The sequence below is a fragment of the Rhinatrema bivittatum genome, chromosome 4 (genome assembly GCF_901001135.1).
Source record: "Rhinatrema bivittatum chromosome 4, aRhiBiv1.1, whole genome shotgun sequence".
In the NCBI taxonomy this organism is placed as follows: Eukaryota; Metazoa; Chordata; class Amphibia; order Gymnophiona; family Rhinatrematidae; genus Rhinatrema; species Rhinatrema bivittatum.
In genome coordinates this window covers 195,465,174-195,483,722 of record NC_042618.1, presented here as the reverse complement: position 1 = coordinate 195,483,722, position 18,549 = coordinate 195,465,174, and the positions used below count along the sequence as shown (strand labels likewise).

The following is an 18,549-nucleotide window of genomic DNA, read 5'->3' as shown; positions in this document are numbered from 1 at the left end:
AGCCGGCGCGCGCCAAGCCGTGCAGCCTACCCCCATTCCCTCCAAGGCCGCTCCGAAATCGGAGCGGCCTTGGAGGGAATCCTCTAACGCCCTCCCCTCACCTTCCCCTCCCTTCCTCTACCTAACCCACCCGCCCGGCCCTGTCTACACCTCCCCCTTACCTTTCTCCGGGGATTTACGCCTCCCAGAGGGAGGCGTAAATCCCCGCGCGCGAGCGGGCCTCCTGCGCGCCGGGCAGCGACCTGGGGGCGGGTACGGAGGGTGCGGCCACGCCCCCGGACCGCCCCGGGCCGTAGCCACGCCCCTGTACCCGCCCCCAAAACGCTGCCGACACGCCCCCGAAACGCCGCAACAACCGGGCCCGCCCCCGACACGCCCCCCTCGGAGAACCCCGGGACTTACGCGAGTCCCAGGGCTCTGCGCGCGGCGGTAGGCCTATGTAAAATAGGCTTCCCGGCGCGCAGGGCCCTGCTCGCCTAAATCCGCCCAGTTTTGGGCGGATTTAGGCGGGCAGGGCTCTTAAAATCCGCCCCTCTATTTTTTGAGATTTATATATTTTTTTTTACCTTTACTGTCTGATCTTTGTATTTTTCTAATCAGTTGGTCCCAGTCTCTTTTTTTCCCACTTTTCCCTTGTTGGTCATTTCCTAATCCCTTTTTAGGGTCTCTCTTTTTGTTCTTTTTCTTCCCACCTTCCTCTCACACACATACACACACACACACAGGCTCATGCTTTCTCTCACAAACTCCCTCACACACACAAGCTCTCACTCTCATATCCTCTCCTCCCAACCCCCACCCCAAGCTCTCACATTCTCTATACATACTCCCACACACACACACATACACACAAGCTCTCACTCTCAAATTCTCTACACACACACACATACATAGGCTCTCATTCTAATATGTTCTACCATACACACGCACAAGCTCTCACTCTTTCAACCCCCTCCCCTGCCGGCAGACACACCCAGGCTCCCATTCTCACCCACAGACAGTTGCACACTCAGGCTCCCATTCTCACTCACATACACACACACCCAGGCTCTCATTCTACTCCTTACCACGCCCAGGCTCCCACTATCACAACACACACACATTCAAGCTCCCATTCTCACCCCCACACAGAGTCTTTTCATTAGGCATGGTCAAACTCCTACTTCCGCCAAATCAGGGATGGGATCCCGCAATGGCCTTGCTGCTCCGGCCCTCCTCTTCGCTTTCGCAGGAATGGAATCCCATGACGGAACTGCAGCTCCAGCCCTCTTCTTCGCCGTCACAGGGATGGGATCCCGCGATAGCATTGCTGCTCTGGACCTTTTCTGAGTCAGACAGCCCTGGTTGGGTGGGCTTAAGCCCAAAGTACCTGGTTGGGTGGGCTTAAGCCCAAAGTACTACAAAGGCCCACCCATAGCCACGCCACAGATGCAAAGAAAGTCAGTGTAATAGGGGAGAGTACCAAGACTGGGCCATGCAAATTATCGTGTACATCGTGCAATTTCACCACAATAGTGCTCTATCACGTGATATACGCTGTTTAACACACGTTAGGGGCATAACTGGAGGAGTAACTGAGTTAGCCAGACAAGTTATACAGCTTACTGCAATATTCAGAGTTAACCAAATAATTTAACCGACTAAGTCAGGTCAGCCCATCGACCTGTTCTAAAGTTAGCCAGCTACATGCTAGCTGGCTAACTTAAGATAGCTATATTCAATAGTGCAGCTACACTATTGAAAATACTTCCAAAGTTAGCCACTTAAGTTTATCTGGCTAACTTTGCTATCCAGCAGTGACTTAATAAGGACCTCTGTGTTTTCCACAGATAGAAGGATGAATTTGCCATTATATGTAGGTTGTCGTCATCCGGTATAAACAAATGGACTCATCTCTCCTAGCCTACACAGCTACTGAGCATGTGCTGCCTCATGAGCCTCCTCAGTCTATATCATAGCTAAATCTAGCTAGGCAGTCGACTTTCCAGAGAGGCGGGTAGGTATTCCATGGCTAATTCATCCTACTATATATGGAAAATACCATTTATGGTGAAAAAACATGCTTTTTCCATTGATAAGCATGCTAAATTAGCTATTACATGTGGGGTGTCCCAAGCTAAGGGTTGCAGCAAAGTGCATCTCACCATGGAGAGCAGACTACTGCAGGAACAGGTTATGCAAAATTGCTTGTCCAAGTTTACTGTCAGATTTTGAGTTTATCCAGACAGCAATGGGACATAAAGGTGTGAAATAATGGCTAAGCTGCAGCTTTGCAAATGTCCCTGAGGGGCGCTTTTCTAAGTTAAGCAACCATAAAAGCCACAGCTCTGACTTGATAAGTTTCAACCATGTATATGATCTGCAATCCTGTTAAGGTGAAGCTGCGCTGAATACAGTCCATTATCCAGGTAGATAATATATGTTTGGCAACTGTGATATCAAGTCTGTTAGGGTCATATGCCAGAAATAAATGCAAAGATTGGCGATGCTGTGAACTGGGAGAACTGCTGGATCTGATGGGGTGTCCAAAGACATCCAAGTTGGAGGTCTTTGACACTACATTTCCATGAACTTTGAATATGGCAGGTCCTCCCCGGTGAGGTATGATCATGCGTATCGGAAATGGGTTAGAAGCTATTTCTATAGAACCTTCTGCGGAATGTGAGGGTTTACTAATCCAGGACCCAATGAAGGAGGCGGCAGTGAACTGGGGGCGGTGGATTTCTTCCCCTTGGAGGGGGAAAATCCTGGCCAACTGCCTCTGAGCAACTTGACTCCACTGCCATTGAGTAGGAGGATGAAGAGCACCATATCAAGAGTTCTATGATGAGTTCACCTCAATGAACGATACTGGGACTCCGGTCTGAGACGACGCTGCAGCAATGCTGGAGTGGAGTGCTGGATTACTCTTTCCATGTCTTTCGATGAACACACATAGAAATTTCTGCAATCTGGTCAAGCTACTGACTTGTCCTTTGAGATTCCTGCAACTCAATAGGAGTTTTGTTTTTTTTGTTTGTTTGTTTTGTTTTTTTTAAAGCAAGTGACAATATGAGGCATACCAGAACTAGAGATCTAATCGGAAGCTTGCTGCTATCAACCTAGACAGAATGAGGGCTTTGGTAAATGGAGAGGGCAAAGGTAACATGATCCCTTCAGCAGCTGGCCTAAAGTGGCTTGCATACAGCTGTATAGAATAATGCAGCTCAAAGATTCTGGTTTGGATTTAGTGCATCAAATGCTTTAATATAGTGTAGAGCAAAGATGTATTTGGCAATGCATGCAGTAGTTGTATTGAAGTGATTGGCTTCAAATGGGCAACCAAGCTCATTTCTGCACTGTACATCAATGGGTCTTTAAGATGGCAGGTTGAAGTATTGAGATGTATCGAAGGAGTACTTTGATGCTCCCTGTGCATTGAGTGCATCGAGGCTTCTTGTGCATCAAAAGCATTGATGCTTCGGAGCACCATTAGTCGAGTGCACCGATGTGCCAATGCTGTCATGTTTCTTTGACGCAGGCTCCATTTCAATGCAGGGCGATTGCATCACTCAACTTCGTGCTTTCAATTTGACCCAATGAGGGGAGTCTTTCAGGAGCTCATGCTCAACTCAACTCATGTCCTGGAGGGGCAGACAACACTGCATCATGGGAGATCTACTGTGGCTTCTGAGAGACTTACACAGTTTCTCTATGCAGTGTACCCTGGAGCACATAGGACATATTTCCAGAGGCTGAACAGTCTTCCTGGTCATGTTCTGGAGCAAAGCAAGGATAGCATTAGGTGAGATGAGATCTTACCACTGATCTGGGTTTCTTCTTGTTGGCCATTTTGAGAAGACTAAAATACTAAAGTTCTTCCTTTTTTTTTTTTTGTAGCATTGATAAATGCTATTGTGGGTGCTGTAGTGCAGCAAGGCAACTAAAAGAAGATGACAATGAAACAAAAATTGTTAAGGATTTTGAAAACTATATCTAGAGAGACTTGTTAGGGTGCTTTGAAAAGGTTTCCTAGGAAGCTATCATAACTGCAGTGTGAAATTGCATTGATCAGACTTGTAAAATTATTCAAGGTTGCTAACATGCCAGAATATGCTAAAATGCTAGAAGTTAAAAAGTATGTCAAAGTTCAGCCTTAAGTTTCATTCCTGCCTTCTGGGCTCAATTTATGAGAAATCACATCACTTACAAGAATCACAGCACTATTAACATACGAGATAAAATTATAATGCCACCCAATTAGGAAAATTGTATGCAAACAAACTAGCTCCCTGATGTGTAAACTGGAGATGTTAATCTATTTAAATTTATGTCAACAATACTCAGAGACTGCTTCTGAATTGCCTTGCACTCTCCTGGAATATTCCATAAATTATCTAAATAAAGATTTTTATTTAAGCTGCCGGTATTAAGTGTTTATTTTGGTGGCCCATACCAGACTGAGTACATGTCCGTGCTATGCTCGGATAAAACATGACTGAGGAGACTCACAAGGCAATGCCTGCACTGGAATTCCCATACATGCTTAGTAAAAGTCAAAGCTCTACTAGCCAGAAAGGTCTGTTCGATGCCACCGGATGACATCACCATAAATGTAATGGTTAATTCAGTCTGCTTATCTAAAGAAAAAGTCTGTTCATCCTCCATTGCTTCAGGTAGAAGGGACTGATTTACTAAGGCTTTTCTCCCATTCTGTGTCTAAGGGAAAAATATTTAGTAAATGAGGCCCTTAGATTGTAATCCGACCAGGAGCAGAAAAATAAGCAAGCTTGCTTACCATAAACGGTGTTTTCTGTAGATAGCAGATGAATTAGCCATGTTGTCTGGGTACGTCTTCTGTGCCACTAGGTGGCGGAGCTCTCTAAGTCTAGCAAAGTCGTTCAGCTAGGTGCTCCCTCTTGTATCTTCCCACGTTTGCCTGAGGTTCCTCAGTCCGTATCAAAGCAAGTTAGTATGCCATGTCGGAACAGTCCGGGGAGACAGGCGGGTCAGCATGGTTAATTCATCTGCTATCTACGGAAAACACCATTTATGGTAAGCATACTTTTTCTTTTATTTATCTATCAAGTTTTATATACCGTCATTCGATGTCGCCATTACAACAGTTTACAAATTTCAAAAGGGTTAGTATGGACAATATGATACAAGTTACAGTTAAGGATGTTGTAGGGTTACAACTGTAAGTTCATATGGTTGAGAGAGGTTATATAGAAAGGGTTAAATATAAAGTTATCATGGTTGGGAGAGATGGATATAGAGATACCCGGTGGCATGTTATATCGTGGTGAGGATGCCTAATTGTCATTGGGTGTTTTGGTAGGCTTTGGTGAACAGCCTGGTTTTTAGCTCCTTCTTGAAGGTTTTTAGGTTAGGTTGTATTCTTAATTTATTCTTTTGATAGTTTCAAAATCAAGATTTCTTATAAAGTCCACAATTTGGGTATAGTCTTTGATACAAAGCTGTCTTTTCACCCACAAATTTAAAAAGTGGTGCACTCATCCTATTACAAGTTACAGATGTTTCGAAGGCTACATCCGTTCTTAAATGAAGGAGACAGACAGTCATACACTCTATGGTAATGTAAACTGTCGATTCTAATGCTCTGTGTATTGGACTACTTTTGAATACGACCAATGCATTCAAAATTCACACCATATAAAACCATATTTAATAAAATATCATTAGTTGCCTATTGTTTGGAGAATTAAGTTTAAAGTGGCGCTGAATTAGCCATGCTGTCTGGGAGACCCCAGCTGTCGTATTGAGTAGATTGATATAAGTGTAGTCTGTTTATTGTTGTGCTCAATACATGAATTATAGGCAGACAGTTCTTATGAAGGCGTTTTGTGTGTAGGAGATGTGCTCTTCCATAGTATAGTCTGCCCCATGTGTGCATCATCCACAGCTTGTTTGTCCAAATAGTAATGGGAAGTGAAAGTACACAGAGATGACCATGTTGCCACTTTAAAGATGTCTATGAGAGGCACTTCATTGAGGTGGGCAACTGACACGGCCATTGCACAAATTTGATGCGCCTTAGGTGTTGTCGATAAATGTTCTGAACGTTTCTGATAGCAGAATTGTATACAGTTGGATATCCAGGAAGATAAAGTTTGCTTTGTCACTGGACATCCTGGTGAATTTGGGTAAAAGGAGAGGAAGAATTGTGAGCGTCTGTTAGGCGAATGGGTGCGCTGTTTGTAATAATCAAGTGCACGTTTACAATCAAGAGTGTGAAGTTTCCGCTCATTGTCGTTGGCATGAGGTTTTGGATAAAAAATTGGGTAAAGTGATGGTTTGGTTTACATGAAAACTGGAAACCACCTTTGGTAGAAAACTTGGGTGTGTACGTAATGTCACTGTCATGATAAAATTGTAGGTAAGGATGGTAGTGAACTAAGGCTTGAAGCTCACTAACACATCTAGCTGATGTGAGGGCAGTCAAGAAGAGTACCTTCCAGTAGAGGTATTGTAGGGGACAAGTGTCCACTGGTTTGGAAGGCAGTAGCATAAGTTGCTCGAGGACTATGTTAATATCCCAGGGCACTGGCAGTTTCCTTGTGGGGGGACATAAGTACAAGACCCCTTTCATGAATCTGGACACAAGAGAGTGATACGATATAGATTCTCCGTTTAGGAAAGTATGATAAGCTGCTATGGCACTTAAATGTGCTCATAGGGAAGCCGTAGCCAGGTCTTCTGTGTAGAGTAGATGGAGGTAAGACAGAAGGTGGTCTGGTGGGCAGGTGAGTGGGTCCATACCTGTAGCTGAGCACCAAGAAGTGTAGCATGACCATTTTCTTTGGTAGTTGAGTCTAGTGGATGGTTTTCTGGAGGAGACTAATCTATATTGGAGAGGAGGAGCAATGTTTAAGTTTTGGAAAGTGAGCCTTTCAATCTCCATGCCATGAGGTGCAGGGAGGAATGTAGAGGATGAAGTAGTGATCCAGTCTCCTGGGTAAGTAGCTGAGGGCTGTTGCCAGAGGAATTGGGTTGTGTATTGATAAGTCGTATGAGATAGCTGTTCCAAGGTTGTCTTGGCCATTCTGGCGCTATGAGAATCAAATCCGCTTGGTCTTCAATGCATCTTTGGACTATGCGAGAGATGAGTGGTATCGGAGGGAATGCATACAGAAGACCCTGAGACCAGTTTATGAGGAAAGCATCCTGAGCTAGCCGGTGTGGGCTTGGATATACTGAGCAAAACGTGTCAACTTTCCTGTTGGTTTCTGTTGCAAACAGATCGATGCAGGGAAGACCCCAAGTGGAGAAAAGGCGATGCGCTGCCTCCTGATGTAGTTCCCATTTGTGGGGGTGAAATATTCTGCTCAACTTGTCTTCTCTGGAATTGACGACTCCAGGTAAGTAAGTTGCTTGTAAGCAGATAGACCTACTGTGAGCCCATTCCAGGATCTGGATTGTTTCTCTGCAGAGGCTCCAAGAACCTGACCCACCTTCTTTGTTCATGTAAAACATTGTGACCTGGTTGTCTGTGTGAATCATTACCATCTTCCCTTGCAATGATTGTTCGAAGGCTCGAAGGGCGTTTCGTACCGCTCGGAGTTCCAGAACGTTTATGTGTTGGTTGCACTCCATTGTGGACCATAATCCCTGAGTCCGAAGGTGGTCTATATGAGCTCCCCAACCCTTGGGAGAGGTATCTGTGATGAGTATTATCTGATGTTGAGGGGGGTCGTAGAGGTGATCCAGTCATTAGTGTGGATGGTAATAGCCACCATTGTAGGTCTTTTTTCATGCTGATCATTATGTGGATGGGGGTCAACAGTGGATGTAGGAACTGAGTCCATTGATGTTTGAGGCCCCATTGGAGGCGACGCATGTGTAGACGTGTGAGCGGCATCACATAAATAGATGCTGCCCTGTGTCCTAGAATGGTCATTATTTGGCAAGCCGTACAGTGGTGGTGTGCAGAAGGACTGACAACAGTGTGTGAATAGTGAGTGCTCACGGGTGCGGTAGGAATGCCTTGTCCTGAATGGTGTCTATATAGGCCCCCATGAACTGTAAGGTTTGTGTTGGCTGTGGGTTTGACTTCTCGTAGTTGATCAGGAGACCTAGATTGTCGAGGCAAGAAATGATGTGAAGTAGATTGTTTCACAGGAGAGACTGGTTGGGTGCTACTAGAAGCCAGTCGTCTAGGTAAGGACATATTTGCACCCCCTGACGACAGAGGTGTGCCACAGCTACTACTAGACATTTGGTGAAAACTCTGGGGCAGAGAAGAGTCCAAATGGAAGTACTTTGTATTGGAAATGCCTGTTGTCCATCTGCAAGCAGAGGTAACACCAGGAATTGGGATGCATTGGTATGTGAGCATATGCATCCTTCAACGTCCAGTGAACACATCCAATCACTGGGCTGAAGGAAGGGAAGAATGGACTTGAGAGAAGTCATCTTGAATTTTTCCTTGTGGATATATTTGTTGAGGGCGCGTAGGCCCCCTGATTTCTTGGGAATAAGGAAGTATTATGAATAGAAACCGGGATGAGGTGTCAAGGAGGGCAGTTCCCGAATGCAGTTTTGCTGGAGGAGCATCCTGATTTCCCGAAGGAGAGGGCCCTGGTGTGCTGTTCAGTGTTTCTGGGGGACTATGTGTGGTATGGTTGGGAAGGACAAAGTGGAGAGAGTAACCTTTTATTATTGTGAGGACCCATTGATCGGATGTGATATTGGACTATGCTGGGTGGAATCTGGATAACCTTCCTCCCACTGTCAATGTCTGAGCCTGTGGCGGAATTATCTTCAAAAACCCTGCTGGGTTTTTTATGTTTGGGAGTCCGCTGGCAGACGGGTCTGTCGAGGGGCTCTTGTCCTCTGTCGCGAACCTTGTGGTTGGTAAGGTTGTTGTCGAGCCCGCTGGTAAGATTGAGGCCTATAATAGGAGTATGGCCTGTAGGTCCTTTGGTAACTGGGCTTCTTGTAAGACGGGTATTGTTGCCTGAATGATATAGGCTGATGTGGAGATGTCAGGGACAACATAGCTGTTTTTTGTTCCTTGAGTTTCATGACTGTTTCAGTGAATTTGTCACCAAATAAGTTATCCGGTTGGCATGGAAGGTTGGCCAGCTTGTCATGAATATCGTCCCTGATGGCGTTTGACCGGAGTCATACTAATCGCCTTGCTGCTATTGAATTTGCTGAAGTTTTGGAGGAAACCTCAAAGCCCTCATATATGGAATGCAGAAGGTGTCCGAGACCCTCTTCCATGTTGTGGTATTCCGTAGGCAGGGTGGAGTCTGAGGATCCTTGAGTCAGGTAAGGTTTCAGAGCCTGCAAGTTCTCGAACAGGTACTGTGTGATAAAAAACTGATGATTTTGAATTTGTGTGTTAAGCATGCTAGATTGTTGGACCACTTCGCGAAATCATCGAGGAATTTTGCATCTTGAGATGGTGGTGTTTTTGAGCGAAGCCTAGACTTATTTGCCTTTTGCATTGCAGATTCTACGACCACCGATTGATGTGGTAGGTGAACCATAGAATAAAAGGAGGAGTCCCTCATGCAATACTTGATAGCTGTTTTTCGTGAAGTTGATGGAGTAGTGAGAGTGGTATCCCAAGCTTTCTCCATCAGTGAATTCAGCACTTGGTGTTGAGGCAGTGCTATGGGTTCGCTGGGAGTGTCAAATATTTTTAAGATGCCCATCATCTCCTGACGAGGATCGTGAAGTTTCCTTATCTCTACATTAAGGAGTAGACCTGCTTTTTCTAAAAATTGTGAATACGTTAGTTCTTCAGGTGGAGATGCAGGTTCGGGCGGGATCTCAGCTGGGTCTCAGAGGTATCCCATAGATGAATTATCTGAGGAAGATGTAAGTAAAAACTCTTCCAAAGGTGTTGATGGCCTCTGTGGCTGGACCTTCGGTGATGGTCCGGGGATAGAGGGGTCTTCCAGAACAGGTGGAGTCTCCACTGGACTAAGCGGTGGGGCCGGATGTTGTTGTTCTATTGACTGTAAAAATTGTGATAGGATGTTTGTTATCTGTGTAATAGCTTGCAAGGCTAATCCAGAGGTAGAGGGTATGGAAGGCAAGGTCTCTACCAGTGGTGGAGCAGTAGGAGTTGTAGTGATCAACAGGCTCTTCGGCTGTACCGGGATTGGCGGAGGTGACACAATCCTCTGAAGTTGTAGGCGAGACGATGGATCCGAAAGCCGCCCCGAAGAGGATGATCGGCTGTCCGAGAGACATGGTGGAGATATGTCTCGATCGGAATAGACTACTAGGAGTTGAGTTGGCTCCCTAGGTCTCTTATGGCCAGATATGTTTCTTTGGCTTAGACTGTTTTGGTTTCTGACAGCCTACGTCGACTCAACACAGTTGCGGCGCACTCTCCTCAGTGCATCGATGTACTGCAGGTGCATCAGTGCTTCGGATGTGAGTCAGATGGAAGTCGTTCCATGCTTCGGTGAGCTGATGGCGTCAAAATGGCATGCGGCCGCGATGCCTTCGACGCATCCCCTGCACCATGCGCCAATTCTTTAAGGGGCATCGGCAGTAGGTGTTTTACCCTGGGGGGTCCACAGAAGAGGCCCTTCTATGAGAGGGGACTACTTCTTGCGTTTTGGGCCTGGAGAAGATCTGGTAGAGGCCTCTGAAGGGGCATAAGAGCCCGATGGTGCTGCCTTAAGTTTCTGGATTCGAGCTGCTTGATGGCGCTGTGCTCTTGGGGACATACGGCCGCAGTCCCCACAACTTGCCTGATCATGATCAGGTCCTAGGCAGAGGTAACATGACTGATGGCCATTAGTCACTGACATGATTTTGCCACAGGCGCAAAATTTAAAACCTGGATGAGGCATGTATTTAATCCTTTTCCTGTGGTGATGAAGTCTTTTTTTCTTTTTACCTCACAAAACTCAAAAGTCTGGAGAGACAGAGCTCCGCATGCGATCAGTCACGTGGAAAAAAAAACGGACCGAGGAGCCTCAGGCAAACGCAGGGAGATACAAGAGGGAGCACCTAGCTGAAAGACTTTACTAGACTTAGAGAGCTCTGCCACCTAGTGGCATGGAAGACATACCCAGACAGCATGGCTAATTCAGCTGCTTATCTATATGAAAAAATCTACAGTACCTGGATGCAATCCACTTTAAAGTGTCAGGAATGGCAGAATATAAAAATAAAAATACAATTTGCATCCCATTAGTTTAATTTGGAAAATACATAAAAAACCAAATTACAGTTCCTAGATTTGTAACTTACTTGAATTTTATTTTGAGGAAACATTATTTGGATTGATATTCTGATTGAACTATAAGGGTGCCACCAAAGTGTCCCATGTTATATATATCAGAGTTTTCACAGACGTACAATATTAGAAAGAGTAGTAGTGTGTAATTTTCTCTGATACTCTCCAGTGAGAGATGTCTTATCAAGGAGGGTGTATAACAAAACTCATGAGTCCACTTTGGCTTGAGTTCTTTCATCCAGTCTTCCATCCTGAGGCTCAAGCTCAGAGCCCTCGGGCCTTCCAGAAGAAGGAAGATTTCTTGAGGTCCAAAAAGGATCCCAAGCTTGAGGGAATCAAAAAAGATAAAGAACAGTGAAAAGGGAATTAGTCCCATTTTCCATGCATTTTGTTGAAGATTTACCTTAAAGGTTTGCAGAGTTGATTTCTGGTTGGCACCAGAGTAAGGTCTGCCAGACATAGATCTACTTTTAGACTTGTTACTTAGGAAGAACCAGCTGAAGGTTGTGGAACCTCAAGAGAATAGGTACCAAGAAGGGGGAAGCACTCTACAAGTATCTCAGAGCCAGTGGGTAATGGAGGAAAAAAAACCCTAGCCTAGTGTGTAAAGATTGTGCAGTGAAAGTAGCTTTTGAAAAATGTATTATCTCTTGTTTCTATTGTATGTATCACACCATTGTCCATGCTACAGATTTTATTCATCTGCATCAGTTATTCCATCATTCCAATAAAAGATTTATTATGACCTCAACTAGACTGTGAGGCAGTGTATCATTTTTATACTGCCATGCAGTCCAGGTGTCAGAAGACCTTGCAAAAGCCTAACAGCCTTGAAAAACTGTAACACAGCAAGTGTGCATGTACAAGAAAAAAAACCAATATGGGTACTTGTGACATGACAGGTTACAAAAGAATTCATCTTCTTAGCAATACCTCAACATAACTAGCTCAAAAAGTCAGCTATGTGACATGCTTCCCTGTGGGTGCATTGCACTATACAACCATATCTTAAAAATACCAATTAATTTATCTTCTAAGCTAGTGACCTCCATATTTTGAATGTAAAATGTTGAAAGCTCAAGAATTCCCTCTCCACAAGTTTTGTATTAGAATTATCAGTGACATGAGCTTCTGGTGCCCCCTGATAGTAGCATGTTTGTTTGCAAGTATCGAGCACCTCAAACAATGGTTTGGAGGAAGACCTCTATTATTAGATGGCTTTCAGTCTTCACAAATATCCAAAATTCCAAGACAGCTTATTGTGCCAGGTATTTACGTGAACAGAACTCACTAACAACCAGGTACTAAAAGCACAAAATTTAAAATTCCTTTTTCAAATTGTAGGTAACTAGTCATTCAGATAGGAAAGGACTCTACCTCCCACACATGGTAGCAACTACTCCAGAAAGAGAAAGTCAGAACCAGACTATAAGAGCATGAGGAGGATACACTAACTGCCAGAACAGAACTGTGGCACTTACCTCCAAAAGACTTGCAGCTTCCAGAGTGAGTACATCTGAATAAAACCCTCGCTGTTTAATAACTGGATACTTCCTGCTAGCACTCTCAGTTATTCCTGTACTGGTTCCTGGTTCGGGTTCTTGACTCTCAGGCCGCATGCTAGAACTTGGAGGGTAGGGGCTCCGCCCTAAGGAGTTCAATAAGGCTTTATTCCTTTTCTCCATTCTGCTTCCTTTGCCAAAGAAGAGGGAAAGTATTTAATATTTTTTGTGCTGCTGTGAAAGTGACCTTAATTAAACACTTTTATCACTGGATCACATATTTCTTACTGTGATACCTCTGTAAATCAACACAGATTTTGTTTTCTTTGCAATATATTGACTAATACAGTTTTTCTAAACAATACTTAACTGATTCAGTGTTACAGAATGTAACAAAGTCATTACCCATACTGCCTGTCTGATATGTTTGTCATCAGTCATGCTTCATTCCACTATTCTGTCCTGCTGTTTTAATGGGTTCCAATGACATAACTATTTGATTTAAATATATGAAAACAAATGTAAAAAAAACCCCAATGTCATTACTTATTATTGTTCCACTATGACAGCATGACAGTTCAGCTGTTAATACACAGGGCTTGAAGAACACAGATTTCCACAATACATGTCGGAGGAGACCAAGTGCATATGCAGTCAGTAGAATCCCACATGCTACTCAAAGACCATTCAAGTTTAATTGGTTTTAGGGATATGATATAGATATTAATTTTCCATTGCTTTGTTACAGTGTTTTCAATAAGTTAATGTATTTGATTAACACTCTCAGTCCTTGCCTTAGAAACTTATTCTGCACTTTATCCAAAATCTAAATTTATTTCCTTACAATTTAGGGACCGATATACTCAGACCTCACAATAAATATGCATAAAATGTATGTGCATACAATAGAGGTATGAATATTCATTAAGGAAATCCTGAAAACCCAACTGGGTTATAGCCCCTGAGGACTGAATTAAAGTGTGCTATTTTTATCATGTATATTAAATAGCACACCATGTACTAACCCTCTATCATGGAGTAAAAATATGAAACTTACTATATGCAATTGTGACGAATTTTACCACAATGATATATTCAAAATATGTAACTGTAATAATGAACTCAATAGCCATTATCCTCCTATTTAACAACTTGCACTACATGGAGTTAAACTTAGCATGTCCTGGTTATCATACTCAATTTATCTCCATGGGGCAGGCTTGCGCTAAGGGGATAGCATGTCAGCCTTGCCTGCTAAGGCTCTTGTTAGCCTCCTGCCATCAGAAGGCATGAAGTGGGCAGCAGGGATAATGTAGGGAGAGGGAGGTCATGGCCCCTTATCCCATAATCATCTCCCCCATGATTTCCCTCCAGCACAACCCCTACACACACACACACTTCAGCACTTACCCCAAACACAGATTCCCCCTCTCTTGCAGAATACAAAACTCCCCTTTCAGCAACCTCCCCTCCCCACCACCACCAAACTCCCCCTAGCCAGCAGGAGGAGTGCCTCATATCCAAGGTCAGTGCAAGGGTATTAGATATCCTAGGTGAACCTTACGGCACTGCTCCTCTCCTTCTCCAGCTCTTCCCACACAAAATTAGAAATTATACATAACAAATTTTACATGAAAAAGATCAAAAAGTACAGTCTTCTGAGGTAAAAATATCATACGTATATTATATTTACATGCACTGCTAGGGGTGCCAATCAGAAAACCCTGCACAAAAAAAGACAGACATTCAGACCCCTTATGGTAGTAGGCTTATTGCAATGCACAATGGATGTGGGCTCGGTCCTCAGAAAACCATGAGTAAATTGAATTACAATTAAAATACAGTAAACCTCCCATGACAAAACATCTCTAACTGAACACTCAAACAGCAAACAACTCTTTCTATGAAAAAGGCAATACTGCAAATATTACACTAGGCCCTAAAACACAAATAGAACTCCTTCTAGGAAAACAGAACAATCTGGGCTGCTCTAGATCTAACTACATGCTAGCAGAAAACCTCACCTCAGTCACACATGCAGAAGAACACAGACAAACCCTTACCAAATACAGAATAAAGAGGCCATAAAAATAGAGACATGCCGACAAAAACTGAACTGGAAACAGCAACAAATCAGACTCTGTACGCAGTACAATAATGAAAAACAGAAACAACACTTTTCCTCATAAAATATCAAACAATAAATAAATATATAAAGATAAAACAGGAATCATAATAGTATAACCATACTAATAAAAAAAAAATAATATTTCAAACAGCTGATGAATAAATAACACCCCAAAATAAAAACTAATAAGGGTTTCTAAAAAATTCTCCCTCTACATTCCTGGGAACTTTTGATTTCCAGTTGCGTTAAGACTGTCCCAAATTAAGGGAGGTAGTGTTGCACACAGACTTTCTCCTTTCTATCATATACACACACTTTCTAACACAAGTTGATTTTTGCGCCACACACCTCTCTCTCTCTCATATACACGTTTACTCAAGAGAACACAAGATGTGCTATGCTGGGTCAGACCAAGGTCAATTGAGCCTGCTTCCTGTCTCTGACAATAGCCAGTCTGGGTCACAAGTACACAGCATATGCTCAAATACACACATACACTTCTCACTTTCTCTTTTCCTCTTCTCTAGAGCTCACCAGCAACAGTATGCACCTTTGCCCACACAGCTGACAGGATTCCTTTCTCTTTTTCCCCACCGTGAGAGCTGACACTGTTCCTTCTCCTCATCTACATGGGCCCAGGAGTTATGATTTCCTCTTCCAGACCAGAAGGGGCAGCTTCTATTGCAGCACACAAAATTTTCCAATGTTTTCCTGGAAACCTGGCAATTTCTTTCAAATTCCAGAGTCTCCAAGGGAATCCTGGAGAGCTCCCAGGAGCCAGGGATTTGGATAGCTCGATCCTGCCACTGCTGCTGCCAAATCCCCCAAACTATGGCACTCTTGGCAGCCACCTAGTCCACCAGCCCTGTTCATATATGCCTAATGGCTGAATTCTGAATGTCATTTACCATAGATTCAAGCACCCTGAAGCATGAACAAGTCAAAGCACCAAACCTAAAGAAAGACTAACTAAAGAAGCAGATGGCCAAGGAGCAGGTCTGAGATGCTTCTTCTAATGGCTGGCAGGGGTCCAGAAGGACCAGCCATGGAGATGCTAAAAGATGGTGTCTGTTGGAATGGTCCAGGGAGGAACTTGTATTCAGAGGAGATGGAAGAAAGGAGCTGAGAGACACGTGGTGGTAGTAAGGTGTCAAGAGAGTAGGTAAAGGTTTTGGGAGCGAGTTCAGAAATAAAAGGATGAGGCTTAATGATGTTGAACAGCAAGGATCCCAATATTATAGTTCACAGGTCAGAGCTAGAGTTTCAACCACTGTACTTTTCCTTCTGGATGAGATAGTGTGAACAAATCTCAAGTCACTTATCCATTTCAATGGCTATTTACCCGGCTAAAAGACTTTATGAGAATTGCCCACCCTGTATATGTGTTGTTCCACAACAGACATTTTTGCCTGTATTTTAATGGAGGCATTAATGAGGGGTTAGAGGCTGGTGGAGGCAACAACATGTATAATTTTGTATTTTCAAAACAATGCATGTCATTTTTCAGGAAAAAAAAAAGATATCTGCTGAAAAAGTAAGTACAAATCTCTGTGGTTACTTTTTTCCAGAGCAATTTTCAAATGGAAAACACATACATAATGGAGGCAATTTTCAAAAATGTGCGAGTATTTTTACCCATGGATTTTGCATCAGTTCTCAAAGGGAAAGCAGGCAGTCTTCAAATGGCCTACAGACCCGGGTAAACAGCTTCTAAAAATTGCTCTAAAAATGTTTTGAATTTGTTCAAATTGTAAAATGGAAGTTAATTAGTAAGTGGCTGATGGACCTGATATTCTAAATTTTTAATCCCAGTAGACACAGAATGGAAGAAAAACCCTAGTAAATCAGGCCCAAAGCACAAGATGAAATTATCTAGCTGCTAGCTTATATTTAGCATTAAAAAGCAAAAACAAAGCTAGCACTAATTCCTACAGGCACCTATTTAATATTGGGAAGGTAAGAAGTCTAAAATAACGTTGCCAGGATATACCTTTTAATTCAAATATAAGAACCAGGACCACTTATACCACTACGCAAAAGAAGCAGCAACAAGATCCCTACATAAAAGGGGATCTATGCACAAGATCATTAACAATGCACTCGCATCATGCCGGCCCACATGAGTCAGTAGGACACCACTCTTGCATCAGCTGGAAGAAGTAGGAGAATAACACTTGTTTCAATCTCTACTTTAGCAGTGGGGCAAGGCTGTCATTCAACCAACAGAAGCCCATGCAGTTCCAGTGATGTGTCTATTCAGTTCTCAGCGAAAATGTAGGAAACACGTGCAGGAAGTGCTGTGCCTGCTGTCCTGCTTTCACAGAGATGCTACCTTCCAGCACCACCACCCAGTCCCATGGTCCTGATCTTATCAGCTCACTGAAACTTCATAACTTAGTCCCACACCCTGCTATGGTCTTCTGCTGTCTGTCTCCCACTACAGCTCTGATGCATCTATCTCCCAAGTATGGTTTTCAACTCACCTCAAGTCAGCCAAACAGGCTGATCCAATACTCCCTTGCATGGATGGAAATGTAGTTCTAATTATCTAAGGGACAACAACAGGACAATCAGGACTAAAACTCAATGCATGTAATGGGACAAAACCAGGCTAGGATCAGCCTGTTTGCTTGACCTGGAATGAGCTGGTAACCCTACTTCTGAGGAAATACTGCTGCTGCTGCTCCTGCAGCAGCTGCTTCCTATTGCCTGCCTTGCCACCAGGCCAACAAAGTCTGGGAATAAGACTCCAAGGAGGTTAGGGAGGATGCTTACTTGTTAGGAGGAGCCTAGGTTTACTTTTTTTGGCCCATGTATGGGGGGACGGGACTGTGCGCACAACAAATTCTACAGTCCTGGTGAGGCTCTCAACTCTCATCTGCAGAAAAGGAAGAAGGCCTGTGTGGTAGTGCAGTGACTGCTGATATGGTGGAAAGGTTCCCACTAACAGAAGAGTAAGAAGACTCTCACATCAGCATAGAGACTGCTGAAAGGCCAATGGCATTCCCAACCCACACCAACATAAAAAGACGACCCACTTTGTCAGGTAGAAGGAGGATGACAGAAAATGGCAGGGAAGTGAGTGAGAGTGAATTTGGGAAGGGGGCACTGAGGGAAACAGGGAGAAAAAAAGAGGAGGGAAGCAGAGATGGAACAAGACTGTATGAAGGTTGTGAGTGGGAGAGAGTGTGCCCCACACACAAGAACTCCACCCCTATTCACCAACCCTCCCACAAGAAGGATGAGAGGCAGGTGGTAGGATTCCTGAGTATGGCCGAGTTACAGATTTATTAGTAATGTTACTGACACTTATCTGCACACCTTTGGAGCCCTGACCCCTGCCTACCCCCTCCCCCAACATTAAAAATCACCAAAAGGGCCAGACTGCCCATCAGAAAATAGTTAAAGTAGCCCTGTCTTCAATTATTTCACTCGAACAAAGTGGTTAATCTATTTAAAAAAAAAAGCATGTAAGATAAAAACTATATTGCTAAGCAACAATTTTCTGCTTCGAGCAAAAACTTGCAATTCTTTATTTCTATTACCACTGTTTCTTTAGTACTGGTAGTTTTACAACTACTTTTTAAAATCTTTTTCATTGGTTGTTCACACAAACTTTAAAAAATAATTTACAACAGTTACAAAAGCCATATATGCAATTTTTGTTAGCCCATTGTGTATAAAAGCACGAAAACTTTACTAAACGCAAG

The 18,549-nt window shown here is 43.5% G+C and overlaps 1 protein-coding gene across 2 annotated transcripts in view; it reads right to left on the bottom strand.

Moving 5' to 3' along the window:
* DNAH1 (dynein axonemal heavy chain 1) overlaps nucleotides 1-18,549 on the bottom strand; it is a 1,058,897-nt gene that overhangs the window by 1,030,704 nt on the left and 9,644 nt on the right. For both annotated transcript variants that reach the window (XM_029599497.1, XM_029599496.1), the window contains exon 2: nucleotides 12,691-12,902. In XM_029599497.1, the coding sequence (XP_029455357.1) occupies nucleotides 12,691-12,894 (204 nt within the window). In that variant the 5' untranslated portion in view covers nucleotides 12,895-12,902. The remainder of the gene's footprint in view (nucleotides 1-12,690; nucleotides 12,903-18,549) is intronic.